Source organism: Girardinichthys multiradiatus, chromosome 6, assembly GCF_021462225.1.
Source record: "Girardinichthys multiradiatus isolate DD_20200921_A chromosome 6, DD_fGirMul_XY1, whole genome shotgun sequence".
NCBI classification, from domain to species: Eukaryota; Metazoa; Chordata; class Actinopteri; order Cyprinodontiformes; family Goodeidae; genus Girardinichthys; species Girardinichthys multiradiatus.
The window spans coordinates 1,354,858-1,372,199 of record NC_061799.1 but is presented as its reverse complement, the minus strand read 5'-3'; the positions used below and the strand labels follow the sequence as shown (position 1 = coordinate 1,372,199).

At 39.0% G+C, this 17,342-nt stretch overlaps 1 protein-coding gene across 2 annotated transcripts in view; it reads left to right on the top strand.

The window, feature by feature from the left end:
* The first annotated feature begins 2,038 nt into the window (after nt 1-2,038).
* The window catches only part of LOC124869609, a 36,245-nt gene continuing 20,941 nt past the window's right edge, over nt 2,039-17,342 (top strand). The window contains exons 1-4 of one of the 2 annotated variants that reach the window (XM_047367558.1): nt 2,039-2,168; nt 2,703-3,202; nt 12,555-12,716; nt 16,510-16,707. In XM_047367558.1, coding sequence (XP_047223514.1) covers nt 3,002-3,202; nt 12,555-12,716; nt 16,510-16,707 — 561 coding nt within the window. In that variant the 5' untranslated portion in view covers nt 2,039-2,168; nt 2,703-3,001. The remainder of the gene's footprint in view (nt 2,169-2,702; nt 3,203-12,554; nt 12,717-16,509; nt 16,708-17,342) is intronic. The other variant, XM_047367559.1, reaches the window with a different exon arrangement.

The following is a 17,342-nucleotide window of genomic DNA, read 5'->3' as shown; positions in this document are numbered from 1 at the left end:
TCATTAGAAACAATAAATGTACCATTATATCATGAAATGGACTATTATCCAATTAAATGTGCCACTGAATAATTAAGTATAATTTTAAAGACGGCATGACGTAATTAGTGGTACACTTAATATTTAATGATTTATTAAATAAATTGTACATTTAATGGTACATTCATTTTTTTTTTCTATTTCACAAAGTATTTATTTAATATCTTCCCGTGATGAAGCCTTTCCCCTCTACTGTGGCAAAGGCTCTTAAATCTTTAGTGCACATGCGAGCAATTTTGTTGGTCGGATGAGACTTGACATGTGATGGTACTTTCGTTTGACGAATGAAGAGATGCAGGACTGATTCAATCCAGAATTTGCCTAACAAGTGTGCCTTAATCACTGGTGTACAAGCTGGGTAACAAACAGCATACTGCATGTTAACACCGCTACATTCAATTCTCCTGAAGTTCGGTAATATTTGCGACTTTCCTGTCAGCTCTATGAGTTTAATTGATAAGTCCTTATTTCTGACTTTACGTTGCAAATCCAATTTTACCACGTCCAGTTCTCCACCTGCGTTTGCTCCCTCCATTGCTGCGTTCTGAATGCAGGTGGAAAACATCGATCAGTTGGCTTGTGGGTCGTGTCGTTCATTTCACTCGCATTATAGTATAGGCTTCTTGGAAGAAAAAAAAAACTACACAATGGCTGCGTCGATCCAAGTTTTTTTTCCTAAAGGTTATAACAAAGTCTTAGTTTTACATGTCCAAAGACAACTGATCCTATTTTGTTTTCCCTCCTATTGGTTAGCTCCCGCTCCCGTCTGCTCCCGTTCATTTTTGATCCTGTATTGTCCCAATCACGTCATCTTTACTAATACTGTCTCCCATCCCGTGACCCGTTGGATTCCCTAAAAAATGTCAGCCTCTAGTCCAAACTACAACAAGACTTCCTGAAGACATCCTCAGTCACTTGCAGTGGCGGATGCTGGTCTTTCAAGGAGGAGAAGTTCAATTTCAAGATCGCTGATTCGCTCATTACGCTGTCAGTCAAAAAGGGATTCAGCCTCAGACAGATCATCCAATCATCATGCAGAAGCTGAGCGTCCGGGCCAGCCGAGGCCAGCCCACTGTCCCCCAGACGCTGACAAAGTCCAGCATTTATCCAATGACTCGTCTCGTGTCGGTGCAGCCGAGGCTGCCCCATGGGCGGGACAAAGCCCAGCATTTTTGCTTCGCTATTGAACTCACTGTTTAAAGCACTGTGAAGCTGCAGGAATGAGTGACAGGAAAGCTGCGTTGTTACCAGTGATAAGAAGCTGATTCTGAACAAAAGTTGAGCGCGTTGTAGCGCATATTTAGTCAATGACATGAACACACAACAGTATATATTTGATCACTTATTTTTTTGACATTTTAGGGGAAGCTGAGCTTCTCTTGCAGTCTTAGAGCAATCGCCACTGGTCACTAGGTATGTGTAAAACCCTCCTGTAACAATAGTGGATACTTTTGAGCATGTTGAATAGTAAAAAAAATGATTATTTGTTCAAATGTTTAGGTTTCTCACTGTAAACTAAATGATGTAGTTATCTGTGTTGTAATTTACATGTTCATTAACATACATGAACAGTGATGCTGTGAAAATGTTTCCATTCACATGTCCTTCAAATTTGGCGGAAGCTGTTTAGTGTGCTGTTTACTAATCCTATCACATTTGAAAGCTCTGCAAGCTTCTGCTATTTCCATTTCTGATTTGTGGATCCTTTGTATTTAAGTTCCGCTCCCTGTGTGATATCTGTGTTTATCATGCTGCATTCCAATTTCATCAGAACTCGAAACTAGGAAGTTAAAGTAACGTAATCTCCATGGTTATTAAATGTTACAAAAATAAGGAAGAGCTAAAAACAAAGTAAGAAGCTTTTACATAATGTTGATGCAAGGAGTAGCCATCTTGAATCTGAAATTTCCTACACACAAACGCAGTTTTAGTGTCCTTCCCTCCGTTGCTCTGCTCAGTATCTCCAACAGCTGTTCTATATTGCCCCGATTAGACTTGACTGGTTCCTTTGTCATTCATCACATCTCCTCTGGACATAAGCTTCCTGGTTTTTATTTCAAATTTTGGTCTGAAATTTTCGACATTGATCAGAGAAAGGAGAACATATGCCAGACAGCTGCTTCAGGATGGTAAATATTCAGGGTTTCTCAAAGAAATCCTGCTAGTAAGCAGGTTTTCTTCACAATCTGTCCCTGATGTAATATACTCAGATTTGGATTTACCTCTTTTTTTTTTTTTACCTCTTTTATTATAAAGAACAGTGTGTTTCCATACATTGGGTTAACTTCATCTGTGTTTTTACATAACCAGCTTTATAGAATACCCCCTGATCTCATTGTAGAGGTTGTTTCAAAGCATATATCAGTGCTTACAAAAACTGAATAAGATATGATAAAAAACAAGTAAAAACAATCACAGAGATGCCATTAAAGGTGTGATGTCTGTCTGAAGCAAGAGTATAGTTAAACCCATTATAGGATGCACTCAAGACAATTATAATCATCTAATATTCAGTCATTCACAGAAAAATGGGAAGAATTTGACGAAATTAACTCAAAAAAAATCTGTACGTGAAAGAGCTCAAGATAAAGCATGCTGGTTTACATTGTAATTTATATTTTTCTAAATGATTAATGTGATTTTTGTGAATGACACGTGTGTAGACTGACGCATACTGCAGAGGCCATTGAAAGCATCGCATGGTGGGGGAGGGTGAACTGAATCGAGGTGTGAGACAGAGTGCAGAACAGCAACGGTTGGATGGAAAAGGAGGGTGGACAAATTTTTGTGATGGGATAAAAATCAAGCAAATGCAGTCCATTAATTGCATACTTTCATTTTCCTTTTTCTGTTCTGGAAGTGGTGCACTCTGCCTGAATACACTGATCTGCAATTTCACACACACACAGGCAGAGGCAGCTCCGCCTCCTCTGCAGTGAAGCGACAGCCAGGGAGGGCAGCAATGGAGGAGCCAGCAGTGCAGCATGAAAAAATAGACAAGTCACAGGAACAACGAGAAGATGGAGGAAAGGCAGATTGGAAAAATGAATGCTCTTTTTCTGACTTGCTTAAGCATTCTTGCTTTTTATGTTGGTCATCTCCTGGAGACACAGACGTCATAGAAATGGATGACGGAGTCCTGGCCAAGGCAGGCGAGATCAGAGTAAGACCGCAGCACCTGCCTCTGGTGTGTGCGCCTGTCTGTGTTTTCTCTGTCTCTTGGCTTTTTGTGCATTTATGTGATTTTTTGTTTTCGCATGATTTGTTTCCATAATGCAAAAAGTACATGGTTCTGATGTGTGTCAGTTTGTCCTTGCTGCGTTTCCTAGTTTGAGATCGTTCTATCACTGCATTTCCCACTGTGCTCTCATGTGATGTCATACATTCAGTTTTGAGCTGTAGGATTTAACTACTGGGAATATTTTGAAAAATCTAAAACAACAATTCATTTTTATAGAATATTTGATGGTAACATTTATGTTCCTATTCTGTTCTATTTAATTCTTCTAACCTTTAGCTCTACCATCTCCAAGGGCCTTTTTGCAGTTTGAACTTTTTCAATCGATTGTGGGTGCGTTTCGTCATCCATCCATCCAATTCAATTCAGTTCAGTTTATTTATATAGCGCCAATTCACAACACATGTTGTCTCAAGACACTTCACAAAAGTCAGGTTCATACATTCCAATTAATCGTAACCATTGAACAGTTCAGTCAGATTCAGTTATTTATTCAAATTGGATAAAAAGTTTTTCTATCTAAGGAAACCCAGCAGATTGCATCCAGTCAGTGACTTGCAGCATTCATTCCTCCTGGATGAGCATGTAGAGACAGTGGACAGTCACTGGTGTTGACTTTGCAGCAATCTCTCATACTGAGCATGCATGTAGCGACAGTGGAGAGGAAAAACTCCCTTTTAACAGGAAGAAACCTCCAGCAGAACCAGGCTCAGTGTGAGCGACCATCTGCCACGACCGACTGGGGGTTTGAGAGAACAGAGCAGAGACACAAAGAGAACAAAGAAGCACTGATCCAGGAGTACTTTCTATGGGAAGGAAAAGTAAATATTAATGGATGTAGCTCCTTTAGTCGTTTCACCTAGAAAGAAAGAACAGATAAACTCTGAGCCAGTTTTCAAGGTTAGAGTCTGAAAGAGAGCACATAGAGTTAGTCACAGTAGAAGCTCAGTCAGTAGCCATGTCTAGGAGAGAGAAAGGGTTAAACACTAAAAGACAGGGCCATGTGGATCATCGGTAGAGGGTGAGCATTAAGTTGTTGCCAGCAGAAGCTTGGATGATGCCCCTCTCCAGAAAGGTGTCACAGGTAGACACAGAGTCAGGCCAGGTGTAGCTTCTAGGAAGAGAAAAGAGAGAGAACATAAAGTTAAAAGATGAAATAACAGCAAATAATGAAAAATTGGAGAGTAGTGTGAGAATGTAGCGAAAAGGGTGAAAGTGGTCATTATGTCCTCCAGCAGCCTAAGCCTATAGCAGCATAACTACAGAGATAGCTCAGGATAATCTAAGCCACTCTAACTATTAGCTTTATCAAAAAGGAAAGTTTTAAGCCTAGCCTTAAAAGTAGACAGGGTGTCTGCCTCACGGACTAAAACTGGGAGCTGGTTCCACAGGAGAGGAGCCTGATAACTAAAGGATCTGCCTCCCATTCTACTTCTAGAGACTCTAGGAACCACCAGTAAACCTGCAGTCTGAAGTGCTCTGTTAGGAATGTATGGAACCATCAGATCTCTGATGTATGATGGAGCTAGATCATTAAGGGCTTTATATGTGAGGAGGAGAACTTTAAATTCTATTCTGAATTTAACAGGGAGCCAATGAAGGGAAGCTAAAATAGGAGAATAATGATCTCCCTTTTTAATTTTCATCAGAACTCTTGCTGCAGCATTTTGAATCAGCTGAAGGCTTTTAACTGCATTTTGTGGACATTCTGATAGTAAAAATTACAATAGTCCAGCCTTGAAGTAACAAATGCATGGACTAGTTTTTCAGCGTCACTCCTGGATAGGATATTTCTAATTTTGGCAATGTTCCGGAGATGAAAGAAGGAAACCCTAGAAACCTGTTTAATATGGGATTTAAATGACATGTCCTAGTCAAAAATAAGGTTTTTTACTTTATTACCGGAGGTCAATTTAATGCCATCCAGGTTAAGTGATTGACTAAGCAGTTTTTTTTTTTTTTAAAGACTCCAGTCCAAAGACGACAACTTCTGTCTTGTCTGAATTTAGAAGCAGAAAATTTAAAGTCATCCAAGTTTTTATATCTTCAAGACATGCTTGTAGTCTATCTAACTGGTTGGGTTCATCAGGATTTAAGGATAAGTAAAGCTGAGTATCATCAGCGTAACAGTGAAAATTTATTCTATGCTGCCTGATAATTTTACCTATTGGAAGCATATACAGGTCCTTCTCAAAATATTAGCATATTGTGATAAAGTTCATTATTTTCCATAATGTCATGATGAAAATTGAACATTCATATATTTTAGATTCATTGCACACTAACTGAAATATTTCAGGTCTTTTATTGTCTTAATATGGATTATTTTGGCATGCAGCTCATGAAAACCCAAAATTCCTATCTCACAAAATTAGCATATTTCATCCGACCAATAAAAGAAAAGTGTTTTTAATACAAAAAACGTCAACCTTCAAATAATCATGTACAGTTATGCACTCAATACTTGGTCGGGAATTCTTTTGCAGAAATGACTGCTTCAATGCGGCGTGGCATGGAGGCAATCAGCCTGTGGCACTGCTGAGGTCTTATGGAGGCCCAGGATGCTTCGATAGCGGCCTTTAGCTCATCAAGAATGTTGGGTCTTGAGTCTCTCAACGTTCTCTTCACAATATCCAACAGATTCTCTATGGGGTTCAGGTCAGGAGAGTTGGCAAGCCAATTGAGCACAGTGATACCATGGTCAGTAAACCATTTACCAGTGGTTTTGGCACTGTGAGCAGGTGCCAGGTCGTGCTGAAAAATGAAATCTTCATCTCCATAAAGCTTTTCAGCAGATGGAAGCATGAAGTGCTCCAAAATCTCCTGATAGCTAGCTGCATTGACCCTGCCCTTGATAAAACACAGTGGACCAACACCAGCAGCTGACACGGCACCCCAGACCATCACTGACTGTGGGTACTTGACACTGGACTTCTGGCATTTCCTTCTCCCCAGTCTTCCTCCAGACTCTGGCACCTTGATTTCCGAATGACATGCAGAATTTGCTTTCATCCGAAAAAAGTACTTTGGACCACCGAGCAACAGTCCAGTGCTGCTTCTCTGTAGCCCAGGTCAGGTGCTTCTGCCGCTGTTTCTGGTTCAAAAGTGGCTTGACCTGGGGAATGCGGCACCTGTAGCCCATTTCCTGCACACGCCTGTGCACGGTGGCTCTGGATGTTTCTACTCCAGACTCAGTCCACTGCTTCCGCAGGTCCCCCAAGGTCTGGAATCGGCCCTTCTCCACAATCTTCCTCAGGGTCCGGTCACCTCTTCTCGTTGTGCAGCGTTTTCTGCCACACTTTTTCCTTCCCACAGACTTCCCACTGAGGTGCCTTGATACAGCACTCTGGGAACAGCCTATTCGTTCAGAAATGTCTTTCTGTGTCTTACCCTCTTGCTTGAGGGTGTCAATAGTGGCCTTCTGGACAGCAGTCAGGTCGGCAGTCTTACCCATGATTGGGGTTTTGAGTGATGAACCAGGCTGGGAGTTTTAAAGGCCTCAGGAATCTTTTGCAGGTGTTTAGAGTTAACTCGTTGATTCAGATGATTAGGTTCATAGCTCGTTTAGAGACCCTTTTAATGATATGCTAATTTTGTGAGATAGGAATTTTGGGTTTTCATGAGCTGTATGCCAAAATCATCCGTATTAAGACAATAAAAGACCTGAAATATTTCAGTTAGTGTGCAATGAATCTAAAATATATGAATGTTAAATTTTCATCATGACATTATGGAAAATAATGAACTTTATCACAATATGCTAATATTTTGAGAAGGACCTGTATATAGTGAAGAGAATTGGCCCAAGTACTGAACCCTGTGGTACTCCACAATTAACCCTGGAGTTTAAAGATGATTTATCATTTACATGAACAAACTGGAATCTGTCAGACAGATATGATTTAAACCAGCCTAGCGCTGTTCCCCTGATCCTTACAGCATATTCTAGCCTTTTTAAGAGAATATTGTGATCAAATGCAGCACTGAGATCTAACAGAACCAGAACAGACACAAGTCCATTATCTGAGGCCATAAGAATATCAATAGTGACTTTCAGCAGAGCTGTTTCAGTGCTATGATGAGCTCTGAAGCCCGACTGAAACTCTTCAAACAGGTCATCGCTGTGTAAATGCTCACACTTTTAATTAGCAACTATTTTCTCAAGAATTTTAGTTAAGAATGGAAGATCCATCCATCCATCCATCCATCCATCCCAGGGCTCAATTCATTTTGAATGAAATTCAATACTAATTTGGAACAAGTTGTTTTGCCAAATGATAATGTCTGATAACAATACTACCTAACATTGAACATAAAAGTAATTTTAAGAATAAATCATTAAACCCGGCGGTTCTGTTACTTTCTGTCTCTGTTGTGAATGATTAATATTTTAAGCTTAGAAATCTGAAATGGCTTGTTGTTGATAATTCCAGATCTGAAAGAACTGCATGGACACTTACAATCCAAACATGATTCGTTTCTTCGAAAGCTGTTTTCCAAAGATTTAAGTTTAATTCAATTCAATTCAAAAATAGTTTGTTGAAATAAAACGAAATTAAATGTTGTTGTAACTCATTATCCTAGTTTCTTTAAAGAGTTCTTGTAGATGGTGGTGGCTGTGGGCAGGAAGCATCTCCTGTAGCGGTCTGTATCACAGCGCATCTGAAGAAGCCTCTGACTGAAAACAAACTGTTGTTGCATGCCAGTTCTATAAAGAGGATGCTCAGGGTTGTCAGTAATGTTCTTCATCTTATGAAGATCTTTATTTGTAGAATAATGGTGGAAACAGGTGGAAAGACTACAAAAATAATTTACTCAAGTAAAAGTAGAGGAACCAGTGTAAAATGTTACTCAAATAAAAGTAAAAGGTACATCATTACAATTTCACTTTAAGAAAAAGTTACTTAGTTTACTGTTTAATGAGCAGAAGACAGTCCCTCTGGTGCATTTTGTAAAGGAAAAGAAGAGATATTGGTCTCCAACAGTTTTTATTTAAAGTAGCACCTTTATAAATAAAAATGCAACAGAAGAATACAAAAAGTCAACATATGACATTGGGTATTCAGGAGGTATTATGTGAAAACATAAATCTCCAATTTTCTTCTCTCAGTTGCTGTCTTTATGGTTCTCTGCAGTTGATCATTTCCTCCATCTCAGCACCTTCTCTGTCACACAAACCCTCTGCATCCTTTACTACATCTATGAAGCTTCTCTGTGGATTTCCTCTTCACCAGAACCAGGCAGTTCTGATCTTCATCTTCATCCCATCCTTTCTCCACTACCTCTCATATCTAATGGTTTTAAATGCCTGACTCCAAACCGAGCACATGTTCCTGTTTTCAGCTTCAGACAATATGAATTATAATCACAAGTGCCAGATAAAACTGATATTAAAATATATTTTAGCATGTTTACATGGTCAGTCTTGAACATAAACCAGATACAGTCCACTTATTGACTCCTACATGTAGTAATTAGATGTGCACCTGGTTAGTGCAAATTATGTTTTAGATTAAATCCAGTAACAAAGTTATTACATATTATAAACAGCATGTCCTGCACCACTGTGCAAGAAAAATTAGCATAGTTTCTCACTAAACTAAAACCTTTTACCTCCAAGTGCTGCGTAGGTTCCACGTTGAGTTTTTAAATGCAGATAGTTCAATCTCTTTATGCAAACTAAGTTCACGCTTATAATACAGCTGTTGCCTCTCTTGTACTTATAGTTAAACTCATCTCTGAAGTCTGGCTATGGATTTTCTTCGTTTTGGAGATAAACTACAACTGTACTTGATGGGTTTTTAGCGCCTCTAGCAAGCGTCTGACTGAAGTGCCTCCAGGTTGGGATCTAATTACTAACACAGCCATAGATCAATGCCATGTTCATTTTTTAAATTTAATAACATTTTTATTTTTATTCCATAAGGAATGGGATTCCAAAAAGTGCAAATTCCAGACAAATTCTACTTACTTACAGTAGCGCAACTAAATGTAATTCCATATTTTCCACCCCTGCTGGCAACATAGATGTCAACTAGATGGCTTTCTTTTTTTATGTCTCAACTTTTCAGCGCCACCTTTGCATTTGTAGTTTGCTTTCGCTGCTCCAACCTCACTGCTAATGAGGACTTATTTAATGTTGCTCACAGTGTCCGTGACTGATGGGTAATGTTACGTGGAGGAATGCCATGACGAGCTAGAGCCACAGCTCTGCGCATCTGTCTGTTGGATGCGAGAAACAAAGGGGTAGATTTAATTTATGTGGCACTAGTAGGGGCAAGGCTTTTATGATTTGTCACTGCTGAGTTATAAGCGCCCCAGTGTCGGGGTGCGACATTTTGGACTCTGTTGTGGTTTTGTGTTTGTTTACTTTTCGTCTAGTTTGGGTTTTGTAGTCATGTTTGTTTGTTTGTTTATTTCCTTTTGCCCCTGATAGCTTTGTTCCTTCTACTGCCTCCTAGTGTTTGTTGTTTTCTCTTCTCTCGTTCTTAGTTTTTTAATGGTTGCTTTCTTATTACTGTGTGGTTTTCTTATTATTATTATTATAGTTCTTTGTCTTCCTTGAATTCTCTAGTTTAGTTTCTCATTTAGTATCTCTGTGTTTATTTGGTATTTGTTCTCTTTCCACTCTTCTAGTTTATTTTTTCCTGTTCCTCCTCTTGTCATTTGGTTCCCCTTCTGTGATGTAGTTCTTTCCTAGTTTACTTCCTCGGTTTAGTCTCTATAGTTCCAGCTCTTCCTTATAGTTTAGCTTTAGTTATTGTTTTCTTTTGGTTTGCACATATTCTAGTTCTCACGTTCTTTGTTTCCTTTCCAGTTTCTTCAGTCAGTGTTGGTTTAGGTTTGTTTATTTTTGCAGTCAGGGTTCCTTTATGGGTTCTTTGTCAATTATTAGGTTGTGGTGTTTCTTCTATTTCCTTTAGTTCTCAGTTTACTTTAGTTAATGATTATTCTAGGTTTTTATGTTTCTTTTAGTTATTTATCTCTGTCCATAGTTTCGTTTAGTTCTGCTTCCCTGAGTCTTGTTATTCAGTCCTTACTCATAGTTTTGTTTTTATAGTCAGTTTCCTTTTGGTTATGTTATAGTCTAGCTCCTCTCGTGTTCCCTTGTTTTCTAGTCTGATCACCATAGCAACTATTCATATTCCCTAAGTTCTCTGCAGCCTGGTCCACACCTGATTCCTACCTCCTCTGATTTCCTGCCTCTCAGTCTCATTGGTCCATACTCCACTTCCCTCTGTTTATAAGCTCTCTGGTTTTCATTGTTCTTCGCTGGTTCCTTCCGTTCACTACCCCATTCCCTACCATGACTATGTTCAGTTTGTGCTTCGCTTCTGCTCTGAGTTTCATGTAAGTTTTCGGTTCAACGGTGCTGCTATGATTTATGCTACGTTTTTGGAAGAACCTTTGAATAAAGAAGCGTTCTTTTAACATGCGGCTGCCCAGCTCTTGTCTGCACTTTGGTCCGCCTCAAACCCAGAATGTGACACCCAGAGGCTGTTTGTTTTCACAGGGCTTTATAGGACAAGTTTTTCTGATCTCCGCTGTTCACTGTCAGCCGGCCCAGTAGTGCTCATTCACGTGTTCTGCAGTGTTCTGAGCAGATCTTCCGAAGTGGAGGGAGGAGAGGTTGAGAAGGTGTTGAGGCATCATGGTGGCGCAAAACAAGAACGTGATGGGTGACTGCATGGCCGAGCGTGACATCACCTCCACGGGATGGACAATCGGCCCATTAACCCACTGGGGAAATCCCCGGTAGTCATGTATGTCAGTCTGCCCCTGTGCCTTAGCCAAGGGGAGCTCCCCACAAGATCTTTACTCTCCACCAAACCAAACAGTAATCCAGCCTTTTTGGTTACCAATGTTTTTTCGGCATCTATGTGTTACCACATTTCTGACTGGCTCTTTCTCATTTCTTATTCCATGATTGCTTCATCCTGATTGGTCCTTCTTGGTTTCATGAGCATATGTTAACAGCAAATACATATTTTCCTGGCAACACAATAATCCCGCATCATAACTGTGTAGCTATGTCTGTTTGAAGTGTTCACAGAGCTCAGATTGATTTAATAGTAGCCTGCAGCTTGTCTACATGGTTGGTTCTGATGTCTGTCATTGTCCTTTCGGCAGCTGAAAGATTTTCTATGGCAATGGTTCTTAACTCGCCCCAAGACAAGTAAAAAAGGTTTTGGTCCAAAATTCAGTCGCTTACTGAAGCATTAATCATAAAGCAACATAACAATCAGTCATTAATACCAACCATTTATAAGAGATTCTGTTGCTGTTTTCATACCAAGCACATGAAATAAAAAGGGCGACTATGAACAATTATATGTTCAATAATAGTTTTTATCCACAAAAATATAAAAAGTTAAATTCAAAAGCAATCAAGCTTAAAATAGTTTTCTTCTGGCAACTGATCAGCAGCTGAATGCTAGAAATATCTTGCTTCGCAAAAAATCAAGCAGCACTAATTCCATCCTTGATGTGAAACAATGGGCTGTATTGGGCACATTTTCTGAAAAAAATCCACTTTGGGTCAGGACTTACCATTTGAAAGAGACTTTGTTTGCTGGCCAATCAACCTAATATAATTAAAGAATACAGAAATATCTGGTGGAACAGATGTTAAAGGGTCAGCTGTGGCAGAGCGGAAAAAACAATACTTAAACTCAACTGAAAGAAACAGGTGATGTAGAAAAATGATATAAAACAGAACGAACAGTCCAATGGTGAGTTCACATTTTGCCAGATTGTGGAAGACACTGAGAAGGAGAACATGAAATGTCAGCAGGACAAAATAAAACCAAACTTGGAATAGAACCAGTTGAAAGCTTTTCTGCTTCTGCTTAAACTTATTGAGTAAGTTTCAACCAAACCATGCAAGAGAAGATATTTATTCCACAAACTGTAACTGACTTAGGGATTTCAACATGAACAACATGGGGGAATGGTGCATAGATGTTTACTTCTTTCCAGTCTTCAGAATATAAACTCATAACTTGAAAAACATATTATCTTTAATTCCCCGTTAGAAACTCAGCATGGTATTAATCATTTAGCAAAGATAGGGCTAAACTTGATGTTAAAAGCTAAGTGCCCCTATTTGGTATAATGGACACCCCAAACTCTACACATATTCTTCTCTGGAGAATGGCATCTTTTCATTTTACAAGATTAATTCTTGTCTTATTAGGTCTGGCTCTTTTTTAATACTAAACTTTCTTTATGTCAAACTAATTTGTTGATGTTTGTGTCTGTTTGTGTGTTGTCATAGGAGCTGGAAAATGCATTGGCAGTGGAGAACGTGGAACTTCAAGAGCAGCAATCAGACTGTAAGGATTTACAGGAGACCCTGGTGAAACTAGAGAAACACAAAGAGAAACTGATTCAGCAGATAAAGGCAACCAGACAGCTCTGCTATGAAGAAAGTCAAAAGGTAACAATGAATTACTTCTGTAGAGCTACTTATGTGCCTGTTACAATGAAAACCTAAAGCCTAATTTGGAGACGTCTTGGAAGAGTGTAGCAGTGAATCATGGCTCAGTGACCGAGACCCCCCTGACCCCTATCACATCCACGACACACTCTGGTATTTTAACTGGTCTCTTTAGACAGTTTGGTTTCAAGATAAGCATTGCAGATCAGTTTAACAGAAACAATGTGAGTTCTGATCCCTAGGAAAAGAACAATTACATAAATTCCAAGAAAGCAGTGCATTGAGCAGGTTACATTTGGCAGCAGCCTAATACTCAACCTTTGATGACCAAATAAGCTGATGACCACGCCCTGAAACAACAGTTGTTTTAGTTTGATTTCAGCTAAAAAAAAATCTTCTCATCCGTTTAGCCCTGAACCGATGAATAACTGTTTTAGCCTCTTAGTCCTCCAGTGGAATTTCCATGGCAATGAGCTGACTTTAAGAAACGTAAAATTAATTATAAAAAATCTACTGAGATCTCCTAAAGATTAAAAAGTATGGTGTTACACCCCTGAACATAGGGGAGAAAGAATCACACCAGTGATTACTTGTTGCTTCTCTCTTGCAGTAGTTTAATGCAATGAAATGAACATAGGTTTTTTTACATTTACTGCTCAATGTCACACAGTGGATGAAAAAGCTCATTAATAAACCAAAATAATAAACTGCTTACTATTCACTCTTTAACATGTTTCCTCACAAAATAAATGATAATGGGCACATTCCTATTCCTAGCTCCTCCCGCTAGCTTAACGGTCATTTCCTAGTACACAGCTCAGACACAGAAACGTTATGTCTGACTTCACCTAAAATTATGATAAGATTCTTCTAAATTTGACAAAACAACGAAGGGTTATATATAAATGTCTTAACCTATGTACATATTACAAATATATCACATTTTGGTCACCATTACCTGAACATAAGGGAGAAAGAATCACGCGAGTGATTACTTGTTGCTTCTCTCTTGCAGTAGTTTAATGCAATGGAGGAGAGCGCGCGAAAGCCCCCTAGTGGAGAATGGAGCCACTACCAATCGATCTCAGGAAAGGCTTACTAGCTGATTACTGATGTACACATCGCCATCCCTTGAATGAAATTACATTAATTCAACACGAAACATAACTTTTTAACACTTTGTTTTACTGTATTTACATTGTTGTTTAGGCTTATGCTTATTAATATGAATTAATATTTATGTAACCCTTTTTACTGTCAGCTCTTAAGTATGAAATCAATGTGTGAGCACAGCTATATAAAATCTTTTAGTACCACATTGGGGGTACAATAGTAGTCTTTCCAACCTGTCACAATGGCAACCCAAATTCACAGCTTATCACCTGAGACCATCATCGTCCAACAGTACCATGTAGAGGAACACACCAATGCAACAGGAAACAACACTCTCCAATTATTTTTACAATTCAATTCAATTCAAAATTCAAAGATACTTTATTGATCCCCGAGGGGAAAAATTACCTCTGCCTTCCTCCCTCCCTGTTGGATGGAGTCAGGGGGAGTCAGGTTTAACCTAAACCGGCACAGTTATGGTTGAGGTGCAAACACACCCTCCATTTCTGCTACCTGTATGACCCCTTCTCTTTTCCAATGGTTATAATCAGTCTGACAGAAAGAGGTATCCCAATCCTTGTGGATTTTACTATAACAATGGCCACCAGTGGGCTCTAGTTGGAAAATCGTTATCAGTTTATTATTTTACTTAGTACCCGTACACATAGCCCATTCAAAGATTGCCAAACTCTAACACTCAGTAGTTTAATCTAACCTCCCAAACAACCCCACACCATTCCAAACCCTTTGTGAAGTGCCTTGAGACGATATCTGTTGTGAATTGGCCCTATACAAATAAAACTGAATCTAATTGAATTGAGAAGAGGGAAAACCTGAAGACGGTATTTTTCTGCTCCAAATTCAGTTCTATGGTGGGTCTTATTTTAACCATGGAGTCAAAGTTTGCATTAAAATTTAATATTAAGGATGGCAAGGTATTCAGTTGAACTGAAACATTTCCCCTATTGGATACACTCTGTTATTCTTTCAGGTCAGCTGCTCTTCAGTGCTCCAAAGATCAAGTGTAATAAGCTTAGGGGGGATGTGCGTTTGTGGTTGCAGCTCCTAAGATAACCTACCACTGCAAATTAGACAGGTCTCTTCTCTCTCTGTTTTTAAACCATTTCCTGAAGCTTATCTTTTTGCTCTGACCTTTGACACCACTTGAGATGCTGATTTTTACTGTATTTTGATGTTTTACCTGCTTTCTTCTTCATTGTATGATCCCTCTCACCCCTGTATTATGTTTCTTAGCTAATTCATCTTAGTGTCATTTTAATATGTATGGCACCTTGGTCCTGTTTCAAAGCTGGATTTTTCATGATTTAAAGGTGTTTGAATTTTGTTTTGGGTTTTTCTCAGATTCTGATTATGTTTTTCTAGTTGTGTTTTGGATCTTGCTTCTGATCATTGCTTTCCATGTGGTGCTTTAGTTCTGTCATTAGGTTTAGTTACTTATGAATCTTGTATTCTGTTTTGAGTGGATTTAAGTTTATGTTATAGCTATGTTTCTTAGGTTTGATTATGTCTTTGATTATGTATTCCTGTTTTAGTTTCAGCCCTGTTTTGTGTTCACTGCTGCCACAGCTTGTAATCAGCTTCATTCAGTCCACCTGCATCATGCCAGGCAGTCTCCCTGTTTCTCCTTTGCCATGCCCTTTATATACACTGTTCATTCCTCATGGAAACATCCCATCCACTGTTCACAGTTCTCGGTGCATTGTTACCTTGTTGTCATGCCAAGCCGGCCTGTGTATCACACTTGCCTCTGTTACCACTTACTGAAGTGAGTTTATTCTTTAATTAAAATTCGGCCTTCTGTCTGCATTTCGGGGTCCACCACCACACCACGTCATGGCAGGATTTCCCTTATTGCACTGGTGGAACTAGACTTTAATACCAGGCCTGGCCAGAGGGTGGGCAAGGCTTTGTCAGGGGGTCCATATATTAATAAAAGAAAATATTCTGTTTTTCCCTGCTGGTGCATGAAGAACATGGCTTCTAATTGTCATGTTATTGTCTGTCGCTATACAAAAGTTGTAACATAAGAAAATCTGATGCAACATCAAGACTGTCTCAGGCAAATTTAATTTAAACTACAAGCCCCCATCAGTGAGCTTTAAACTGAACCAGCCAACTACTATGAAAGTAAACTGAGTGATGCATGCCAGTCAGAACTAAGCAACTAGACCTTAACAATAGCAACCAAGCTACATGAAAGCTATATATTCCCTTAGCAATTTATTCCAGATTATTTTTAACTTCTGCTAAAACATTCCTCTGAATTTAGTTGATTTAAAGTGAGTTTTTTTTTATTGTTATATTCTTTATGGAAGCATGTCCCTTGAATTCAGTCACTTAATAATTAAATGTATTATTCGTGTATATCTGTGTGCTTTCATTTGCTTGTCACTGTGGTGCTGATACACAATTACCCACAGATGAACAAATAAATGATTATTCTATTATTTTTTCACTGTAAATATTGATGTGGTCCTTACAGAAATATTTCATAGTGTAGGAGGATCACTTCCATTCGAAACATTCTTACAGTGTGGAAAATGATCTGGTCCATGCTTATTTTGGTTTGCTCATAAACCTGAAACAAATGCTAATTTCCTTATAATGTGGTCGTAAGAAAAACTTGTTTTTTTTTATGAGTGAGTCTGTTTATTCCCAGATACTATCTCTGCAAGCAGAGGAAGTGCAAAAGGAGAGCCAGGTGGAGGAGTATGAGAGAGAACTTGCCCGAGCTCGGTGGAGGCTGAAAAAGCTCAGGGAGGAGGTGAAAAAAGCTAAAAGGAAGGTGGAGAACGCTCAGGAACGGAACAGTCCCCTCCAAGACTCTATCAGACAGTCCTATGAAGAAATCCTGCAGGTAAAAAGGAACAAAATGTGTTAATAGTTTATGTGCTGTTGCGTAGGACAAGGAAAACGTAATAGCAATGTTGAAAGATTGTCAGTTCTAAAAGACACATGAGGAATTCAACCATGTAAAAGGTCAGATTTAGGTCTACTGTCAGTTTAGAAAGATCACTTAAACAAACATGTTTTTTTTTTAGCTGTGGGGAAAACCTGGAATACTTGGATAAAATCTATGCATGTTAAGACATCACAGAACTTCACACAGAAACACATTTTTTAAACAAGATTCAAACTGGCAACCTTTTGCTGTAAAGAGACTACTAAGGCTATTGCATTGTGATCCCACTGAATTTGACAAGACTGATTGAAACACACGACAGACAGAATATATACTTTGCATTGTTGAGTTAACTCCTTCTAACTGCCTAAATGTTTACATTTTTCTGACAAAGCAATGGTAAAAAAGGAGGAGCAGCACTTTCGCGATCGGGTTTATAGATTACACCTGCATAAGTTACAAACATGTTCTGACATGAACGAAGGAAGTCATCTCACTATGGCCAAAATGGCCTGGTCTTCCTTCCAACAGGGCTTCAAGTTTCCTTTCTACAGTTCACACCATATCATCCAGAGCTGGGCTAATTTGGT